Raw genomic sequence first — 22,267 nt, 5'->3', positions numbered from 1 at the left:
TAACCACTAGGCCGCAGGGCCAGCCCCTAGCACGCAATTTTAAAGCCATCTCACTGGCCTACATAACATGGGGACAAACACTGATCCGGTGATGTGATTTCTCTGCACTTGCAAAGTTGTCCTGGGGACTCCTCCATATGAGTAACTCAGGGAAGAGATTTTGGGGGAGAGTGGAGCCAGCCCCTTCCTGCAGTGGTTCCCGCTGGAGGACTGCGTACCTGCTTCTGTCATGCCATCGTGGGGGAGCCATTGCTTCCTTCCTCAAGTCTCAATTTTCCTCAAGACAGACAAAGTTAAAGAAGAAAAGAGCAGCTTCATCACCAACTGAAGACTAATGTGAAACCTCAACACAACTAAATCCTGGAAACAAAATCATGGGTTTTTCCTCCTAACATATTTGGACCCCTGTGTCCCAGGAATTTTTAGGTAACATCCATTTTTAAGGTAACCCCCATTTTACAAATAAGAACTCTGCAGTTCATAGAGGTTCAGGGATTGGTCCAAGGATCCAGTGGTGTCAAGTGCCTCAGCTGGGATTTGAACTGACTGCCAGCCCTCAGCCCTCAGTATGGCCGCTCTGCCACGAGGACGTGCTGATGAGAGATGCAGCATTCACAGCACGATCGTGATGGAGCCGTATTTTACCAGAGGAGGATCCCTCATGTCATTGATCATCTGCATGCCTGAGTGGTTGAATATGTAGTTAGTGACTATGACGGCTGTTTTTTTCTCTGAAGGTTGAACAGGTAGAGGAGTTTTGAACCTGGAAGTCTTTCTGTATTAATACAACACCAAAGCCTTTCTCAGCATCATTTTTTTTCAGACCTCAGGGGCATTAAATATAACCCTTCCTCATGGCACATTGCCATCACTGGTCTGCTGGCGCCCTGTCCAATTTTCTTTGCTCCCTTTTATTTCTATTTCTTTCTCCCCACTATAATTCTAATGTGTTCAACATTTGTGTCTTTGTATACGCACTTCCAAAATATGATTGTGGTTTTTTGCACAGTAATCTTAATTTTCATAAATGGTATCACATAAATGATACTGACCCCATGCTGTTTTTCCTCCTTTTCATTCAGCACTGTATTAAAAATCTCTTTGTGTTACTACTTCCAATTAATTGCTTCTGTCTGCTGATAGCGCACTGCAATGTCCATCCAACACCTTTCATCCATCTTCTCTCCCAGTGACAGGCACCCAGGTTACCACCAGCTCCCTGCTGTCTCAGTAGCGTTGTGATTAACATCTGCCCATTGTCCCCTCGAGACTGTGTAAGAGTTCACTGGGATGTACATCCCCAAGGGTGGACTTGCTGGTGTGTAGAGCGTGTGTATGCTTAACTTGATGAAGTCGTGCCAGGCTGCTCTCTCAGGTGGCCCCACCGTCCAGCCCTCCCGACTCCAGAGCGTGAGTTTCCAGGGTCCTCCTGTCTCTGCTAAGGCTTAATGGTCCAGATCTCAGATGGTTGCCAGTCTAATAGTTTAAACTGGGATCTCATTTTAATCTGCATTTCCATAATTATTGATGACTTTGAGCATTTCTTCACGTCTGTGAGCCTTTTGAGTTTTACATCTTTTGACCAGATTTCTATTGGGGTTGCTATCTTTTTCTGCTTGATTTGTAGAAGTTCTCTGAATGTTAATTCCCTATTTGTTTTAGATGCTGCAAATATCTTTTCCTGTTGTATTTTCTATTTATAAATTCGAGTTCAGAAAGAATCTTCTAGTTTGTCAGCCGTTTAGGGGTAATTAAAAAAAATCTTAATAAATGTTATACCTTCTCAAATGCTTTTTCCATCTATTAACATCTTTCAGCTTTTCTGCTTTAGTTTATTAATGGGATGATTTTCATTGAAAAAATTTCTGATATTTAACTATCCTTGCATTCCTGGGATACACTCTTCTTCATAATGTGTTCTTAGATTGAATCCTATGAAATTGCTATTTCTTAGGTCAGAAAATAGTCAAATATTGGCTATATCATAGAGGTCAAATTAAATATTTTTAACAAACTTGATTCAATTATCTTTTTTTAAAAAAGGTTTTTGCATCTATAATCAAGATTAAAAAGACTATAATTTTTTTTTCTTGATTTGTCTCTGTTTTTAAAATCAGAATCAGAATTCTACTAGCTTCAAAAAATGAGGTGGATAGCTTTTTTTTTTTCCTACATTTCCGTGTTCTAGAACAACTTACATAGGATAAAAATTCATGAAAACTAGAAATCTGATAGAATTCAAATGTAAAGATATTTAGGACTGGGGACTGGCCTGGTGGCATAGTGGTTAAATTCATGCACTCTGCTTCAGCGGTCTGGGGTTCACAGGTTCTGATCCTGAGTGCAGACCTACACACCACTCATTGGGCCATGCTGTGGCAGCATCCCACATACAAAATAGAGGAAGATTGGCACAGATGTTGGCTCAGGGCCAATCTTCCTCACCAAAAAAAGAAAAAGATACCTAGGACTGTGTTGGCTTTTTTTTTTTTTTTGAAAGAATATCCTTGGCTGTCATTTCAGTTTCTTTAATAATTACTGTTCTGTTGCGGTTTTACATTTATTCTTGCACTAAATGTGGCATTTTAAATTTTGAGGCATTTATCTGTGTCATGTAGATTTTAAAATGTGCCGGCATTTAGTTCACGTTGATATACTATCCATAATAATCTTATTTTTAAAAATCTGTGTGTAGTTATTTCCCCTTTCTAGTTCTGGAATTGATTTGTATCATCTATTTTTTTCCTTGATCGGTTTTTGCAGTGTTTGTCTTATTAATGTTTTCAAAGAACCAGGTTTTAATTTCATTAATCTTTATTGTAGCATTTTTGTTCTGTGTGTGGTTTAGTTTTGACTGGGGGCAATGGTTCTATTTTCATTAACAGATGCCCTTATCTTTACTATTTTCTCTCTTCTTGTTTCTTTACAATGACGAGGTAGCTCTTTTTCTAACTTCTTGGTTGTAATGCTTAACTTAATTTTTTTAACTTATTTTCCAAAAAATTATTCAAAATTATATATAGCCTTCTAAGTTCTTCTTTAGCTGTGTCTCAAGTTTGATATCTAGAATTATAATTTTTATTCAATTGTCAATACTATATTTCTTAATTTCCTGTATTATTTCCGTTTTAGCTAACTAAAAGGACTTTTAACTAACATTAATTCATTTCTAAACACAAGGGAATTTTAAAGTTATTTTGTTGTTAATTCATAGTTTATCATAGTCTTATTGCGCTATGTTCAAAGACACAGCCTTACGGCATTGACTCTTTGAGAGTAACTGAAGTTTCTTTTATGGCCCAAATCACAGTCTGTTTCTTTAACTGTTCTGTGTATGCTTCCCCAAAATGTGTACTTTCTGTCTGTCAGATATGGAGTTTTCTTATCTCTGATACCTTGAGCTCATTGTGTTGTTAAAGTCTTCAGTATCTTTTTTTTTTTCCTGAGGAAGATTCGCCCTGAGCTAACATCTGCACCAATCGTCCCCTGTTTTGTACGTGGGTTGCCACCACAGCATGACTGCTGACAAGGGGTGTAGGTCCACGCCCAGGAGCTGAACCTGGGCCGCTGAAGTGGAGTGTGCCAAACTTAACTGCTAGGCCACGGGGCCGGCCCCTTTGGTATCTCTTTTGAAGAATCTTTTTCTGCTTTATTGTTTTCTGAAAGGGATGCATTACAATTTTGGTTTTATTTTTTTTCTTAGCTGTTGTATCATTTCTTAACTGTCTTACCCTATAATCCAATAAACAAAGCAGGTGAAAGCATGATTGCTCTGGTTGGATCTGGCAGAAGAGGTCTTAAACCCAGTGTCCTCTCGAGGCCCCATCCCTGGGCCTTCCAGGCACCTCTGCAGAGTCCCTGAATTGGGATATTATTTCTGTAAATAATCTATGAATTAACCTTTTAACCTTAGACTTAGTTCTTATCACCCACCCGCTAACCCAGAGAACTTTCAGTTCAGCCAAATGGGCCCTCACATTCTCCTCCACCTCCACCTGCACATCTGCTTGTCCACTTCCATTCCACCTGTGGGATTCTTCTCACATGACCAAGTCCTGTACCTTGTTCAAAGCTGCGCACATTCTTCGAGCCATGTCAGTTCTTGGAACCCTAATACCAGTTGTTGCTAGCACAATTCATTTAGTGTCATTCACTGAGCTAGTTCAGTAATAGAGGAGTATTTATGGCGTGACCAGCACTTGCAGTAGTCAGAACTTCTGTTTAAATAGTTGTAGTTGTTTGATATTTTTTGTGATAATGTTTGCCGGCCCTGTTTGCTGTGAAGCATCTCGAGGGAAAGGCATGTCCTGTAGGTCTCTGTTCATTAAAGCACCTGCTTAGCATCTTGTTCTTGCTGTTGAACAACAAAAATACATTGAGTTTATTTACTTCATTGTTAATGTGGCTTAATTTTTTTCCGATATAGAGGACAGTTTTGTTACATTCTAAGTTCTTTATTTTGCTGTATTTTGCTAAATGTGTCCTTTATTGTTAATAGTAAGCTTTATCAGTGAAAATTCTTTAAGATTCTCTTCAAAATCCTTGTAAAGCAGACAAGGTTATTCTCTTTCTAAAATAAGCAGCCATTTATGGTTAATTCATTTAATGTAAATTTATGCGTAAAGTAGTTTTTACAAGTTTAAATTTGTGTACTCTTGTAAGGCGGTGTCTCTTAGGTGTCTCTTACAATGCACTAGGCTGTCTTCCTCCCCCACCCCCTAAAGATTAATTATTTGAGCTAAGCTTTCAATTTGCAAGGTTCCCTCTGAGGGCAGTCAGCCTAAGTCGAGCATTCGACTGGCAGAGAGAGTTCCAGGACGGCCACAGCGTACTGACGTGTTACGCTGCTGCTGAGGCGACTGCGTTACCCCAGCGGTGATGGCAAGCCTCGGAGCCCCGGCAGCACCCAGGGCCTGAGCTGGTGCCATGGGGGGCAAGACGTGCTCACAGCAGTATCATTTTTCTCCTTGGCCTGCCAGTGTGGTTTGTTGCACAGAACCAAGATAAGTGAAGCGCAGTCAGCCAGCTCCTAAAGTAGGTCATTTAGACCTTAGAGTGGAGGTGGCAAGGTGAGACACGAGGCGGAATAAAAGAGTCACAGAAGACTTATCAGCCATGAGCCACTGAGTCCTTTACTGTGTGTTTTATTTCATTTTCCCAACATCCATGTAGTGGGTATTATCCCATTTTACAGATAAAGCAGTAGAATTGCGTAGACATAAAATAGTGCATTAATTATTGGATGTTGACTAAGTGGTAGATTTGAGTATTGAATTCAGATCTGACAGCCAAACCAACATCCTCAATTCCTCTTGTTTTTAGTCGCATAACACACAATATTGTTTTGTACCCTTTGTATACTTTAAAGAAATGTAATTGTTCAGAAGTTAATTGTTGATTTTCTTTCCTACTGGACTGCAAGTCCATGAGAAGGGGAACCGTGTCTGTTTTGTGCAGCATGGTATCTCCAGGACCGAACACTTGTCTCATGCTCAGTAAATACTCTTTGCCCCACCCCCTCTTTTTTTTTGGAGAGGGGGTGGGGAGGCCGGGATTTCCACCACATTGTGTTGACTGTCTTAGTTAAGAACTTGGTGGGTGGACGGTCTGGGCCGGTCTGACCCTGGAGAATTAGAGAAGATGTTATGGGTGAGCCGACCTTCTTAGATGGGAATAAAATCATTTCCATCTGTAAACTGTGCATAAGGCTAGAAGACCTCAAGCACTTCATTCTCAAAAAGGGACCTTTCATTGTACAGGAATCGCAGTGAGGATGGGGAAGTGTTGATGTCTCTGTAACATAGATTCTGCAGCTCTATTTAAAATTTTTTTACCTTTTTTTTTTAAATAGAAAAAATTAGACAAAGATATGCAGACCTGCCTGGAGAATTGCACATTATTGAACTGGAAAAGGATAAGAATGGACTTGGACTCAGCCTTGCTGGGAATAAAGACAGGTCGCGCATGAGCATATTTGTGGTGGGAATTAACCCGGAAGGACCCGCTGCCACGGACGGACGCATGCGGATTGGAGATGAACTGGTAGAGGTGAGGGGCGCGTGTTCTTCCTTTCTCTTCGGGTGAAGGGAAAGGGATAATGTAAGTGGATAATGTAAGGAAAATGAGGGGAAGGAGGTTACTAATTATGTTTGCTTAAACTATTGAAAATCGTTTTCCAAAGCAAAAATGTAAATCATTTTGCTGCTTGCAGATGCTATTTGCTGCTTGAGTGAAAACCAGTCTCACAAAATAATTTAGGAGCCCTTAAGTAAAGTCTCATGGAAACATTTTACAAGAATAGGGCTTGTTTTTAATATAAATTCCAAAATGTTCAAAACTAATTTGTGTATTAATCTAATATTGCTAGTGTTTATCAAAATTCTCTTTGGGTTTTGAACTGACCGTAAGTATGGATTTGTTTTTGTTGTTGTCATGTAGTTTTTGGGGAAGGTATTAAAGCCAACAAAACTTGGTGAACTGGTTGTCAAGGATTGGTTAGTATCTGTGAAGCAGGTGATGGGGTTAAGGCCGCATAGGTTCCTTACTTAGGAACAGGGCAGAGATAAGAGAAGCTGAGGAGGTGACTGGTCCTCTGCTGGTTACTCTCTAGATGATTTCATCAATAATCTGCAAAGGTTATTCTTATTTTCCTAAACTGAAAGTCAGGGTTTCTGTTCTGAGTTTATCTTAGTTTGATACTCATTTGCTTGTTCAATCACTCATTCATTCAGCTAACATTTTTTGAGTGTCATTGAGAACTGAATGCAGAAGAAGAGATGAATACGTCCGGTCCCTTCATTCAGATAGCTCACAGTCTAGAGGAAGAAAACAGACATGAAGAGATTGTTGCGCTACAAGATAAAAAATAATAATAACAGCTGATATGTACTCGATAGCAAACACAGCAACCTGTCTCACTGGCGAGCTCCCAGAGTAAACGATGGTGCTAGGATTCAGTGTCAGGCATTGTGACTTCTTGGCTCTGTGTTGACCAGTGCGCTCTGAGCCCTCGTGGATGCGATGCCCCAGCACCGCACGTTTAGGGAGCTGGGTCACCAGGCACCAAGCATCTGACTGCTGAAAGTGAGAGCTTGCTGATTTTGCATTTTACAGTTCCCTCTTCAGTCTACTCAGAGTAGAATCCACAGTCATCTGTAATTCGACTTGCCTGATAACATCTACAGCCCAAGCTAGTCAGACACAACTGTCAGACCCTTAGTGTCCACCTGTTTTCCAAGCCCTGGCAGTTTCTCCCTGTTTAAAACCTGTTTCCACGAAGAGTCACTTCTGGAGTTACCTTTCTTGTCTTGTTCTTTTGTAAAGGAGCGTCAGGAAAGGGACTCACGTTGGGTAGTAGTACTGACTAACAGTCATTAAATAAATAAAAATTGAAGGGGACAGTATGTATTAACCAATGTAATTCATCACTGCAAGTTTATTTCCTCAGATGAGACTTAAGTGATGGTGGTGGTGACAATGTTGAACGTAAAGTTGATTTACTGGCAGTAGCCAGCACCACGCCATGCGCACGCACGTTTGAATTCAGCGTTCGTAAGAGCCCTATATAGTGAGTAGCATCATTATCCCCATTTTATGGATAAGAAAACTGCGTAGCTTGCCTAATATCACAGAACTAAGGTACCAAGTTTCAGTAAGAACCCAGGCTTGCCAGACTCCTAGATCGGTGCTCTAAGCACTGTGTCCCCCGTGTGCTTCAGCCAAGCCTCGTTTGTGCAGACCCTTGAGAATCCTGATTTACGATGCCCGATCTGTAGGGAATCGCATGTGTCAGGTCACCCCGCTGTGTTGTGCGCACACAAGTTTCCTGCCTTGCGAGGTGTGAAGGAATGTTCCCGAGGCTCTGATTGACAGCTCGAAGACTCCACGTTTGTGCTCTAGACCTCGTTAAGACTTGAGGTGGAATGGCCTATGGGATCCAGACCTGAGGGAGCATTGGTGCCTTGTTTCTCCGTCTGAAGTTTTATTGGGTGCGGGTAACAGACAAGCTGAGGCTGCGGGGTAATGAGTGTTGTGCAGGCCGTGTGCAGAAGCCGACACTGTGTACACGGCTCGAGCTCTGGACTTGTAAGACCTGCTCTGACCTTTCCCAGTTCTTTCAGTTATTGGCTCCATTTCAGAAGGGGCATAACGTAGTGCGTCGCACAGAGTTGCCTGTTGGTTAAGTCACATTCCTCCCTCACAGACAGAGATGTTAGGTGTCTATTGGCCAGGCTGGAGGCAGAAGAGCTCTCCTGGGTGAGAAGGAGCATTAACCTCTTGCCATATGGGACCCCTCCAGTTCCTGCCCTTGCCTCTGAGATTGGCCCTTTGTTGCTATTCAGCAACTTGACCTCCATTCAGAGAGGGGAAGAGCAAGAAGATCAAACCTGGCAATGAGTTAATCCCCTTGTACTCCCCACTGATTCTCCTGTTTAAAAAAAAGATAACAGATAAAAATATGTTGGGACACAGATGCCTGTGTCATATATCTTTGCCTAGCTGTTTATCTTCTCTAACCCTCAGTTACTTCCTTTATCAACGGAAATTATTTATTCATTCGCGTGTATGGTACGTGCACCTGTCGTGTAGGAGGCAGTCTGTGAGCAGAGTGCTGGCTTTACCTGGGAGGGCGAGAGCCGCACCGCCTGCCCTCGTAGACTGTGCACTCTAGTGATGTCGCCTCGGCCTCAGAGGGTGTTGCTGTGAGAATTCATGAGAGAGGATTTGTCAAGTTCTGCACGGTGTCTGGCACAGAGTGACGCCGTAATGCATTTCAGCTGATGTTATCTATAAAATAATATTTTCATGTGGATTTGTGTATTTCATTCTCCTTAGTTTGCCTGCATTAATACACTTGTCTCTGAAGGCTTCTCCCAGAGGGCAGCCATCTTCTTCTTCCTCAGCAGCTCCGTGCGGCGTCTTGAAAAGCCGAGAGGATGGGAAATGCACATACTGGATTTCTAAGCAGTTATAACCCATCTTCTCACGTGACTTTGGCTCTAGGTCAGGGATGACAGGGGGAAAAATTGTGTGGGAAACATTTTCCTGGTTACTTTTTATAGCTGAGGAATTGAGGTTAGTTTTCATAGCTGATATATGAGGAATTTGTATAGAGCATGCTATCACATCCAGTGTGCTTTTAAACTGAGAACAGGAAATTGATTTGACCATGAGTGCCAGGAGAGCTAACGCCAGCGTTCCCGGAGCTGTTCTCGGGTGTTGCAGGGGCTCCACTGTAGAAGGACGCCGCGATATGTGGGCGGCTCTTACCTCGGGCCTCAGCGTGGCACTCACTAGGCTTCTGGGCGAGAGCACATCTTGCCTTTGCTCACCCACCCACAGTCCGTTTAACTTTGTGCTTTCTCTCCTCAGTTGAGGTAAAGCTATCGTGTCTTGATTATTTTTGCAGCTCTACCATTTGCTCTTGTTATTTCTCATTGTCGCTTTGTTGTTGCTGTTATGTTGTTACTTTGCTCACAGCCTCCATTTATTAAGAGTTGATCTGACTTTTAGACCATAAGATGAGGTTAACTTATGGGAGGTAGAAAAGAGAGTGGTCGAATGTACGTCGTGGCCTCTTTGAAGTCAGAAATTCCGCTTCTTTGTAGCGCCATTTCCGGTTTTTGGCACGACATTTGCCGCAGTTTTGTAGCCGTGGGACTGCATTGTCAGCGTGGAGGAGCAGTCAGCAAGTTCTCTCGACCGATGGCCCAGTTCCTGTATAAAGGAAATCTTGCGTTAAGCCCCCAGAAGAAAACGTGATTAGATCTCAGCTTCCTTACCCTTTACTGTGGTGCTAGTGTGGGGGTTCCGAATTAATTTCCAACGGCATTAGCATATAATTACCATGTAGACTGGAATGAGGCTTGCACTAGAGTGTTGGCTTTCCCTAAGCAATTAGTGCCAGAAAATACACAGGCCTGGGCATGGTGCTGTCAAATGAATATAGGGTTTATTTATACTCTTCCCTACGGTGCGAGTGTGGGAAGAGAGAGCGGATGGAGCTGTGTGGGGAGCTGGAGTGATGTGTCAGGTTGCAGAAGCAGCCGGAAGGAACAGCGTGGGTGGCACAAGAAGTGCACAACTGATTGGGCTGGCACGAAGAGCTGTGTCTTGTCTGACTCCCACACCCTTCCAGACTGACGAAGTCCGTTCCCTGTGTAACATTTACCTGCAGGATAACCCAGATTAAATCTTGTTGTTTTTGCATGCATATAATGTGTTTGTTTCAGAACCATTAAAAATAAAAGGCATTTGGGGCCAGCCTGGTGGTCTAGTGGTTACATTTGCACACTCCGCTTCAGCAGCCCAGGGTTTGTGGGTTCAGATCCCAGGTGTGGACCTATCCACCGCTCCTCAAGCCATGCTGTGGTGGCATCTCACATACAAAATAGAGGGAGATGGGCACAGATGTTAGCACAGGGCCCATCTTCCTCAGAAAAAGAGGAAGACTGGCAACAGATGTTAGCTCAGGGCCAATCTTCCTCACCAAAAATAAATACATACATACTTCCTGTATTTGCCAGGAGTTAAGACATAGAACTACAGATAAACTCAGATCTTACTATCTAGTATTTATGAGAGGAAAAACCTGAAACGATAGAAATTAAGTGGCTGCCCCGGGTACACGTAGCTGCTTCATGACAAGAGTCCTACCTAAGGGCCCTTCTCACTGCACCAGCCCTAACGGCTGATCCGTCACACTCTGTTTGTTGCCAGTGAATTATTTTTGAGATCTTTCGGAAGACTTAGGTGTGATTTGGAAGCACAGTGCAGTAGTCATAAACCACTAGCTTTTGTGCGTCCACAGGTGAGGTTCTTTCTGATTTGCCGTCAGGAGCGTCTGTCATCTTAGATTGGCAGTGTTAGGTCCTCACCACACGGACGAGATTTTATAAAGTGTACTTCTGAGTGCAGTAATTACACCCTGGGAGACCTCGTGGAATAAAACGTCCCATTGTAGAAACACTGCTTTGAGGAAGAGAAGGAAGAGTGAAGGATTTCAAAATTGCAATAAAATTATTTTTCCTACAGTTTTATTAAGAGACAGGTTTATAATAGCTTAAAATGTGAAAATGAACTGAGCAAAGTTTTATTGTGGCAATGGTTTCATGAGTGTCAAAACATATCAAACTTTACATTTTCAATATGTGATTTATTGTGTGTCTATTATATCTTAAGGTTGTTAAAAAATTGGTTGACCACACCTGACAAAAATAAATACAGTGGGCAGGTCCTGAACATGACCTTTCCGTGTGCAAAGCTAAAGGCACCCCATTTTGTGACTCTTGAAATAGCCTGTAGCCTAATTCACCACTCTGAGTCAACGGAAGACGGTGGTGCCGGCTGAGTGGTCAGCCGCATGCGGGGACAGTGGTGGGAGCTCTGCTGCGTGTGCAGCATCTCCCTTTCTTCAGTGTGGTCCTCTGGTCATCGCAGCATTGCCACCAGTAGCTCTCTGAGTCTTGCTGAATCATCTTCCCTACATAATCCATCGTGTTGTATCCAGCTTGAGCTACAAAGAGACGTGCACGTTCGAGAGCGTTGTGGGAGGAGGAGCTGCACGGGGAGTGGAGCCGACACTGAGTACTCACTTTTGTGAGGCCGTGCTGACTTCTTCACGTGCGTCCTCTCTGTCAGCTTTCACAACAACCCTGTGAAAGTCATGCTGTTTTAATCCCCATTTTACTGATAAGGAAACCGAGGCATAAAAGGGCAGAAACAACATGCAATACTGGTCTTTCTGACCCCAAAGGCTGTGTTCTGAAGTTCAGTTCTGGATTAAAGATTCTAGAAGGGAGAAAGCGAATCTCTCATCATTTTGTAGTTTTGGTAGATCCCGATTAATGCAGTCAATCCAGTACCAATTTAAAATATCTGAGTTAGTTTCTCACAATACCATTCTGTGTTACTCTTTTTCTCTTAAAATTTAATTCCACTTTGAATTCATTAAGAGAAGAATGCTAATCAGTGAAAAAATACCCATCTCTCAAGAACCAAAGAAGAAAAATAATCTGTTTTGAGTCTGTTTATTCTTGCCCAATTTGAGAGCTTCTAAACTTCATAATTTAAAAGCTTCCCCCTTAGCACCATTACAGAAAAGTTTTATTTTCAGGTTGCGGGAAATACTGTGTGCGCCCAGCTCATACTGGGTGATCTCATTCTTCTCTGTGTTCCCTGCAGGGAGCTTTGGGCTCTATTTCTGCAATTTTTGTTTCTGTCTCTAGCTTGTTGGGGGAAGAGTTTTGAATTATTTAGTCATACTTCATTGTCCTTATGCCACTGAAATACTTAGGCTAAAAATCTATGTTCTTCCTGATCTCTTAGAGGAATGAAGTCGTTTCATTTCATTATTGCCCTACAGAAGCTTTATGTGGGATCTCTACAGTGAGCCACGTTATCTTAAATATCGGAGAGAAAGTACCATGAAAGCAGAAAGTAAAAAATGAAGACGATTGGAGAAACTTAGATTGCTGTGAAAAAATAGAAAAATAGGGATAGAGAATGTGTGCTGGGGAAGAGACTTGCCGTTTGGAAGGGATGACTGGTTTTCAGCAGAGCTGCTGGAGGCTCTCCTGCAGTTTTCCTCAGGTCTCATGAGCCGCGTTGGGCTGGTTCCCCCGCTTCGTGCCCTCCTGTCTCCAGGCTCCTCCCCACTTCCTCGTGGGTCACCGTGACCCAACTGGAATGCAGTCTGGGAAGATATGCTTTTAGATTACAGAGAAGGATTTTCTTATATCAGCCTCAAGATATAATTTATTTTTGTATTTTGCTTTATTTGCACAAGAGAAATTTCTCACAGTCACTATGCAATCATAAGGCACAAAGCCTGAAAGAAAACTGTTAATGCAATTCGTATTCCAAATTTGACTAACAATAGCAAACAGCTGTTTAAACTCATCAAAAATGTGGTTGTGTTTGTGTGTTTTCATTACAGTTTTTAAGAAGTAGGCCTAAAATCAATAATCCAATCTGAAAATCAGATGTTCTGCCCAAAACAGTAACCATGAGCTTATTTCTCATTATTTTAAGTCAGGAAAAATTGTTACGTGTCGAACCTCCCCCCCGCCCCACTAATTTCCTAAAATATAGCTAAAATACAATAAAAATAATTATTATAGGTTACACATAATCATGTTAAGATGTAAAGTGTCTAATATCACATCAGAATCAGCAAATGATGTGAGTGCTGACACACAGTAGCTCGCGTCGGTGACGTGGTTTTTGATGCTCCCCCAGCGTCCACCGCACGTCCTTGCTGATGCTGAGTCTGTGGCTCAGGATGTCTCCCTGTGATTCGTTCTTGGAAGGCAGCTTGGGACTTCCCGCACAACGTTTTGTTTAGAATGTTTTACTTTGTGTTAGGAATGTGGATATAAATTTTTCCTGTATAAACATTTACTGGAAAATATTGAGAGGATATGTAGACCTTATGAAGTATGAGTGTGTATTAAAAATCAAAAAGCGTTCTATCAGGAAAACTTTATCTGGGGATGGAGACCCTTACATGTTTTTTCTTCCTTTTGCAAAAACTTTTATTATGGTTATTTTTTAACGTCTACAAAGTAAACAGAACAGTACACTGAAATGCTTCTGTGTAGCCGTCACGTGGTCCCATGGTTACCAGCACCCTGCCATTTGTGCAGCCCTGTACCTCCCTGTGCACACCCCTCAGCTGTTACTATTTCTCTAGTCCTGGGTGTGGTGACATTTACAGAAAATGAAGTGCACAGATTTTATCTGTGCAATTTTGACAACTGTATACACCTGTATGACCCAGACATCCATCATTTCCACCTTCCCAGAAGCCCTTCTCACGTGCTTTCCCGGTGGAACCTCCCACCCCCATCCTGGGAGGCAGCCGCTCCATTGGTTTTTGGGTTTTTTAACCTTTGATTAGTTTTTCCTGCTCTAGAACTTCCTATAAATGAGCTCGTGCAGTATGTACCCTTTTGTGTCCAGCTTCTTTGACTCAGCACGTCTGAGTAGTTCACTGTGTGTCTTAGTTGTTGCATGTATGAGTAATTTGTTCCTGAATAGTATTCCACTATATAACTGTACCACAATCTGTTTGTCACTTTGCCTGTGGATTTTTTCCGGAATTTTGACAATAGTAAATAAAGTTGCTATGAACATTCATGTGACAGGTCTTTTTGAAGACAAATATTGTCCTTTCTCTCAGGTAAATATTCATGATAAATTACTGGGGCACAGGGAAGTTGTGTGTTTAACTTAAAAAGAATCGACCAACGCTTTCGAAACCCAAGTGGTTGGGCCATTAAACATTCCCGCAGCAGTGTGCGTGTGTTCTGGTTGTCCCACATCCTTAGCTGCTCTGCTGGGTCTGTAGTAGTTCCTCATTGTGGCTTTAATTTGCATTTTCCTGACGACTCATCATGTTCAGCATCTTAGCTACCATTCTGATAGATTCTTTTATAGAGTGTCTATTCAAGTCTTTCCTCATTTTTGATTAGGTTGTTTGTCTTTTTATAATTGAATTGAATATAGGAGTTCTTTATGTGTTCTGGATACTAGTTCTTTATCAGATTTATGATTTATGGATCTTTTCCCTCAATCTGTGGCTTGTTCGTTTTCTTGATGGTATCTTTTTACATACAGAAGTTCTTAGTTTTTTGTTTTTGTTTTGGTGAGGAAGATTGGCCCTGACCTAACATCCGTGCCAGTCTTCCTCAATTTTGTATGTGGGACACTGCCATAGCACAGCCACTGATGAGCTGTGTATAGGTCTGTCCCTGGGATCCAAACCCACAAACCTCAGGCCACCAAAGCAGAGAGCAGGAACTTAACTACTACGCCACCAGGCCAGCCCACAGAAGTTCTTAGTTTTGATGAAATCTTATTTATTCATTTTTTCTTTCATAGTTATTGTCCTAGCTAAGAATCTTGACCTACCTCCAGGTTGCAACAATATTCTATTTTTCATTCTAAAAACTTCATAGTTTTAGCTTTTCTGTTTAGTTCTAGGATCCATCTTGTATTAATTTTTGCATGTGTGAGACAGAGGTTGAGGTTTATTTTTTCTTTGTGAATATCCAGTTGTTCCAGCACCATTTGTTGAAAAAGACTCTTCTTTCCCGTTGAATTCCTTTGCACCTTTGTAAAAAATCAAATGACCACATAACTGTGTCTGTTTTCAGACTCTCAGTTCTCTTCTGTTCTTCTGTTTTTCCTTTGTGCCTTGATTACCACATTGTTGTAGCAAGTCTTGAACTCAGATTGTGCCAAGTCCTCATTTGGTTCTTATTTTTCAAAATTGTTTTGGCTGTTATAGGTCCTTTGAATTTCCGTGTGAATCTTGGAACCAACTTTTAAATTTATATTTTTGGAGAAAGCCTGCTGATGTTTTGATTGAGGTTGTATTCAATCTATAGTTTAATTTAAGAGGGCTAAACATCATAACAATATTGAGTCTTCCAAATTATGAATGTGGTATCCCTCCGTTTAATTGTTCGTCTGCATTGTTTCGTAATTTCCACTGTAGGACTTTTGCATTTTCAGTGAAGTGTATTCCTCTGTATTTTATATTTTTCCGTGCTCTTATAAGTGAAATTTTAAAAAATTCTCCTTTATTGCTGGTATACAGAAATACAGTTGATTTTTATATATTTGTATATTGACCTTGTATCCTATAGTCATGCTAAATTAGCTTATTAGTTCTAGTTGTTTTCTGTTGATTCTTTAGCATTTTCTAGAGGTAAACAATCATTTCATCTGTGTATAGGGAGTTTTATTTCTTCCTTTTTAATCTTTATGACCTTTTGTCCTTTCTTCCTTTTTGCTCCCCTCCTGCCCTTTTTCTGTTTTGTTTTTTTTTTTTGTCCCCAATCTCAGAGGAAAGGCCTTTAGTGTTAGATGATTAAATAAGATCTTAGCTGTAGGTTTTCATCGGTACCCTTGATCAAAATGAGGAAGTTCCCTTACATTTTTAATTTGATAAGTGGTTTTTTTTTTTAATCAAATGTGGCATTGTATTTTGTCAAATGCTTTTTCTGCACTATTTAGGTTATCCATGTACTTTTTTTTTTTAAGATTTTATTTTTTTTCCTTTTTCTCCCCAAAGCTCCCCAGTACACAGTTGTATATTCTTCGTTGTGGGTCCTTCTAGTTGTGGCATGTGGGACGCTGCCTCAGCGTGGTTTGATGAGCAGTGCCATGTCCGCGCCCAGGATTCGAACTAGCGAAACACTGGGCCGCCTGCAGCGGAGCACCGGCACTTAACCACTCAGCCACGGGGCCAGCCCTAGGTTATCCGTATATGTTTTTAAATGAAATTTAAATACAACGCAAAAAGACAGTGACTTATGGGGTAGTCAGACCCCTTATCATAATATTGAAAGTCCTTCAACAGATGTCCTTAACTCCCTTTCCAGCTTCTGCCACTGCTTCTCCCCTTCTCCCCTTCTCCCCGTGGTCCTGCCATACTGAATGCTTGACCTCAGTGTAAACGTGCATTTCCCTGGTCCCTCTGTGCCCGTGTGTTCTATTCGGTGTACTTCCACAGGCGTCCTTAGGGCCCAGCTCATCTGTTTCAGCACAAGTTCATGCCATTTTTCATTATCCTAAAGAAAACTCTCATTTAGATCTCGTATCTCTGCTTCCTGTAGGTTTTTTGAAATGTTTATTAACTCCAGGTAATTGACTTGAAATTCAAAAGTAAGGATGACAGAATGGAAAAATAAGTATTTTAGTTTTTATTTGTTGAAAATGTACTATTTTGTGTAAGAGAGATGGCTTCTAATACTAGATATGTTTTTAATTAACTGTTTTTCTTGGATAAGTCCCTTCATCTCTCTGATCATCTCTTAACTGTAAAATGGAAGAAAAGTCAATAATATCTTTAAGAACCTTTCAAACTTCATGTCTTTTGATTCCAGGATACAAATTTTTTGCTTCTCAAACTTCAGCATTTCTGATCTCTTTTCTGGGGAACATGAAAGCTATAAATCCTTTCTCAGAAATTTTGCCAAATAAATCTCCTCAGCCCTGTAAGTTGCTCTCAAGAAAGCTGCGTGTCAGAATCGTAGGACAGCTTCTCCCCTGCCCGCGAGGTGGGGCCCTGAAGGCGGAGCCCAGCGCCTTGTGAATGTTCCCTGGTGGATATGTGCTATAAATCTAAGGCTTCTAGATGTGAATTTTTGCTCTTGTCGTAGGAGAATGTTAGCAAAAGTACCAGGAACCTCTGTAACCTCACTGTAGAAGCATTTGCTGTTCAGTGCAGATTACACAACAGTTGCATGAAATAAGATGGTATGCTCAGTGATAAAATGAGCAATTTGGGGGGCTGGCTCAGTGACGTAGTGGTTAATTAGGTTCACGCATTCCACTTCTGTGGCCCGGGGTTCACGGGTTCAGATCGCAGGCATGGACTTACGCACCCCTTATCAGGCCATGCTGTGGTGGCATCCCACATACAAAATAGAGGAAGATTGGCACAGATGTTAGCTCAGGGACAATCTTCCTCACCAAAAAGAAAAGGCAAAGGAGAGATCTTTGCGCACTCTATAGTACTTCCTGCTCTTCAGTTTGGGTCTCTGTCTCCATCCATCTCTTCTAAATGCCAAGGGAGTGGGGTTGACCTAGACGTAGGGGATTTGGCTGCAAAAACGTGCAGGCAGATAGGATGGTTTCTCAGCTAAAGGCCCAAAATTTTGCACAATATTTAAATATCACAATTTAAAATTATTTTGAGTCTCTAAATTTTATTATCTATCCTTATTTATGTTTCTGGCTATGACTCAAAAGTGTTAGGTTAGAAAATAGATTTTAATTCTCATTGATTCCTTGACATAGTGAGTTATAAAAGTGTTGCTTCTTATTGCTGTTTTTCTCTTTTTTAACTTATACATTATACCTTTTTTACATGTTTTTAAAGGAACATGTAATCATAAAAAATTCTAATTGTACAGGTGAAAGTAATAATCTCCGTTCTTTTAGCTCTGTAATGTTGCTCTTCCAGAAGTAACCCCCGTCCACCCACCATCCCTCCTGTTGGTCTCACACATCTGTGCAGACGGATTTTATAATATACACAAACAGAATCTTCTCGTAAACCACATTTTCCATGTCAGAACAAATAATACTGTAACAAACTGGTATATATGTCTTTGTGTAATTGTTTGAATAAATTGGTGGCATAAATTATATCAAATTATCTTTCTTTAGTGTTACACAAGTTTTCCGCCCCACTAACAGTATATAAGAGAGACTATTCCCCGCAAAGCCGGCAAACCCTGGATATTATCAGACCTTAGCCAACCTCACAGGTGCACTTTTTCTCATTGAAAGAAATTCTTCACATGTGTGTCATACATGTACACGCAAGGAAGTGACTGAGAAATTGGGGCTATCCTCTGGGGAGGCATAGTTTTAAAGCTGACACTTGAATTGGATTTTTCCCTGGCTTGACCACTGTGCAGAGTTTGGAATGAGAATTGGGTGCTGGGGGATCTTCTGGAGAGGGTGGGAGGTGGGTGGGGATGGGGTGGGGGTAATTAGGATGAATATTAAGCAAAGTAGCAGGCATCCCGTGGCATCAAGTTGAACATACGTGTCCCCATTCCTGAGGCCCCATGCCTACGGAAGACGCTTTGGGACTGGGAGACCAAGTTTGGATTCTGACTCTGCACTGATTTCCCTGCAAGCCGTGTGCAAGTTGTGGAGTTTGTGAGTCTCCGTGTCCTCTTACAGAGTTCACGGGCGCCTGCCTGTCATGTGGAGCAGGGGGACATGCCCGACGCCATGGGGGTGTACTTTAGATGCAGTTAAAGGCACAGGACATAATCCTGCCTCTGCAGGACTGACACACTGGCGAGTTTAGTGTTTAGAAAGGAAAGAAACTGGGGTTGGAAGGAGGGGAGCTGGGGGCGTTGATGATCCCTTTGATGACTGCTTGGGTTTGTGGCTTTGTCTGTAGAAGCAGCACGGAGAATATTTTGAAGGCAAGAGAAACTTCTGGTAACAGAGGGAATTAGAGCATTTGCATGCAAGAGGCACACATTAAGCTGGGCATCGTCTGGGGAGTCTTTGCTGAGGTACTGATGTCTTGGAAGGAGGAATTCCAGGCCACTGGTCACCGAGTCCTGTTTATTTATGTGACTGATGATCTCACTGCCAGAGTCAGCTGTCATGGCTCGGCCACCCGGGAGGACATGCTCCCCTGCAGTGGTTCCGGGCTGTTGGGAGGCTGAGGGTCCTTCCCGTCGCTGTTCCTTCCCACACCCTGAAGGTGACGGGGATTTACCCACAGGCACTGCCTCATCTCATAAAGAACCGCCTGGAGCAACTGCGGCGAGGTCTACAGAAGCTCTAAAAATCGGAGCAGCACGTAAGCACACTTCTCTGCTCACCTCCTTCAAGTCAGTAGTTTTCAAAATTGTCAGCATTTAGGATTCAAAAGAATATCTCACTATTTTCCTAATATATCAAATTTAGAAAGATGTGAGCTATATGTTACTATTACTTTGCCTTTAGAAGGTATTTCGCTTTAATTAGTTTGAGAGAAAATAAACATCTCACGCTTAAGCCTTTTCAATGAACATATTCTTTTGGGAACATTGGACTTCACGAGAAGTAGATTAAATCGAAGTTGCCGGAGGCCTCATTTTGGTACTGCACCGATTAAACTGAGTCCTTAAAACCTGCTCCTTGGCCCAAAGTATTAAGATATCGGAGCTTGATGTATATTATTTTGTTGTTTTGAAAAAAGAATTAATATACTAATTTATTCAGAAATGTTTCCCCCTTCTGGTGAGGTTGTGTTTTCCTGGGCGTCATTCCAGTCCTCTTCCTGTTCCGTCCCTGTCCTCTGTGCCCCTCCCACTCCAGTTCTCCAGTCTGCAAACTGGAGCCGTGCTTGGGAAGTGAGGACCACCCTTTATGGGGGCTGGTGCCCAGGGTTTTTGGAAGGGAAGATATTCTACAGTGCATGGGTCTCTGGACAGGGTCTGGTTACCTCTCTCCTCGGTTAGTCTCCTTCCTCCCGAGAGGGCCGTACTGCATCACCTGTGGTTCCTAGAAGGGACTGGGCGGCTTCATCCTGCAGGTCTTTTCACATGCTATTCCCAGTCCTGGTGCGCACCTGCCGCTCGGTCCCCCGTGCCTGCTCCTCCAGACCAACCCACGGCTCCAGGAAGAGATATCCCTTCTTGCTTTGTGCCCACATCCATCAGGTGGCAGTGCGATGATTTGTTCCCAAGACTGTCACTTATTAGAGTACCAGATGCTTGAGGGCAGGGACCATCTCTGACTGACTGAAGTAATTCCTACAAAGAGACTTTCAGAGAATCTGGTGTCTGAAACTTACTTACTGCTTGGTACATGCTAGCTGTGGGGATGGTGGTGATGAAAATTTCCATATCCTCATCACGTGCACAATGACTGTTGAATAAGTGAATAAATCGATAGACATAACACGCATCTATTATACTTTTACTAGAATATTTCTTGGTCTGGACCTTCTATTTTGCGAGGCCCTATTAATTGGATTTAAAATTCCATAAGATTAAAAATGGGTTATTTATCCCATGTTTTTTTTTTTTCTACCCCAGGTAAATACCCTTAGGAATGTTTTCTAATTAACAGGACAGGCTTTTGGACTCAAATAAATTTGGCTATAAATACTGGCTCTAGACACATGATATTGGTCAAATTCCTTGAGCTCACTTCACCTCAGTTTCTCCGTCTGTATAATGAGTAATAATGCACCCTCTACTGGTCTGTGTGAGACTTAAATTATGTATTCAAGGCGGGTGTGTGTGCACGTATGTCTTGTGTATTGTAAGCATTTATTAAATGATATTATTCCAGAGTAGTTATAAAACATCAGTGTAGAAAAACAAACTGGAAGTCACCTTAAATCCCAGCGTCGGATACTGTTGCTGTTGACATCGGGTAGAGACACTCGAGCTTTCTTTAGACTCAGACAGAAACTTCTACGTCAACGAAAATAATGTGATAAATAGATTACGTGCTACTTTGTCACTTAGTGTTTTCACTCAGTAATGCCACCTTTTTATGGCAGTGGATCTACGCCGATAGCACCCGCCTTCACCTTCTTTTAATGGACAGTTTTCCATTTGTTGATGTACGATGGCAAATATAATAAACCTTTTGTTGATGAATGTATCGTTTTCCATTTTTTCTGTATTATGAGTGTGGCTGTGGTAGGTGTTTTCATGCCTGGGTTTGGGTTTTTTCTTTCTGAGGTAGCATTGGTTTATAAGGTTATATAAATTTCAAGTGTACATCATTATATTTCCGTTTCCTTGTTGACTGCATCATGTTCACCACCGAAAGTCTAGTTGCCGTCCATCATCATACGTATGTGCGTGCCCCATCGCCCCTTTCACCCTACCCCCACCATCTTCCCCTCTGTAATCACCAATCTGTTCTCTGTATCTATGTGTCTGTTTATCTTCCACATATGAGTGAAATCGTATAGTATTGGGCTTTCTGCATCTGACATTTCGCTTAGAATACTACCCTCAGCATCTATCCCTGTTGTCACAAATGGCAAGATTTCATCTTTTTTATGGCTGAGTAGTATTAGTATTCCAGTGTGTGTGTGTGTGTGTGTGTGTGTGTGTGTGTGTATGTGTATCACATCTTTATCCCTTCATCTGTTGATGGTCACCTTGGTTGTTTCCAAGTCGTGGCTATTGTGAATAATACTGCAGTGAACATGGGGGTGCATACATCTTTTTGAATCTGTATTTTTGTGTTCTTTGGATAAATATCCAGAAGTAGAATTGCTGGATCATATGATGATTCTATTCTTAATGTTTTTTTTTGAGGAAGATTAGCCCTGAGCTAACATCCACTGCCAATCCTTCTCTTTTTGCTGAGGAAGACTGGTCCTAAGCTAACATCTGTGCCCATCTTCTTCTACTTTATATGTGGGACGCCTGCCACAGCATGGTTTGGTAAGCGGTGGATAGGTCCACGCCCAGGATCCAAACCAGTGAACCCCAGGCTGCCAAAGCAGAGAGCATGAACGCAACTGCTATGCCACTGGGCCAGCCCCCTCTATTCTTAATTTTTTGAGGAATCCCCATACTGTTTTCCACAGTGGCTGCACAAGTTTGCATTCCCACCAGCAGTGTGTGAGGGTTCCTTTTTCTCCACATCCTCTCCAACGCTTGTTATTTCTTGTCTTGTTAATTACAGCCATTCTGACAGGCCTAAGTTGATATCTCATTGTAGATATCATTTGCATTTCCCTAATAATTAGTGATGTTGAACATCTTTT

General features: G+C 41.9%; 1 protein-coding gene and 1 long non-coding RNA gene across 12 annotated transcripts in view; one reads left to right on the top strand and one right to left on the bottom strand.

The window, feature by feature from the left end:
• The window catches only part of PATJ (PATJ crumbs cell polarity complex component), a 302,489-nt gene that overhangs the window by 161,996 nt on the left and 118,226 nt on the right, over positions 1 to 22,267 (top strand). For all 11 annotated transcript variants that reach the window (XR_011438912.1, XR_011438911.1, XR_011438913.1 and 8 more), the window contains one exon: positions 5,852 to 6,048. Coding sequence is in view for 8 of the 11 variants with exons in the window: in XM_070267562.1 (XP_070123663.1) it covers positions 5,852 to 6,048 (197 nt within the window). In the remaining 3 variants the exon portion in view is untranslated. The remainder of the gene's footprint in view (positions 1 to 5,851; positions 6,049 to 22,267) is intronic.
• LOC138924168 (uncharacterized) lies at positions 11,020 to 12,661 on the bottom strand. The gene is made up of 3 exons (XR_011438914.1): positions 12,529 to 12,661; positions 11,595 to 11,654; positions 11,020 to 11,515 (listed from the first exon to the last, which is right to left on the bottom strand). It is a non-coding gene; the product is annotated as an uncharacterized lncRNA (long non-coding RNA).

The sequence above is a fragment of the Equus caballus genome, chromosome 5 (genome assembly GCF_041296265.1).
Source record: "Equus caballus isolate H_3958 breed thoroughbred chromosome 5, TB-T2T, whole genome shotgun sequence".
Taxonomy (NCBI): Eukaryota; Metazoa; Chordata; class Mammalia; order Perissodactyla; family Equidae; genus Equus; species Equus caballus.
Note: the sequence above shows the minus strand (reverse complement) of the source record. Positions and strands in the feature narration are given on the sequence as shown.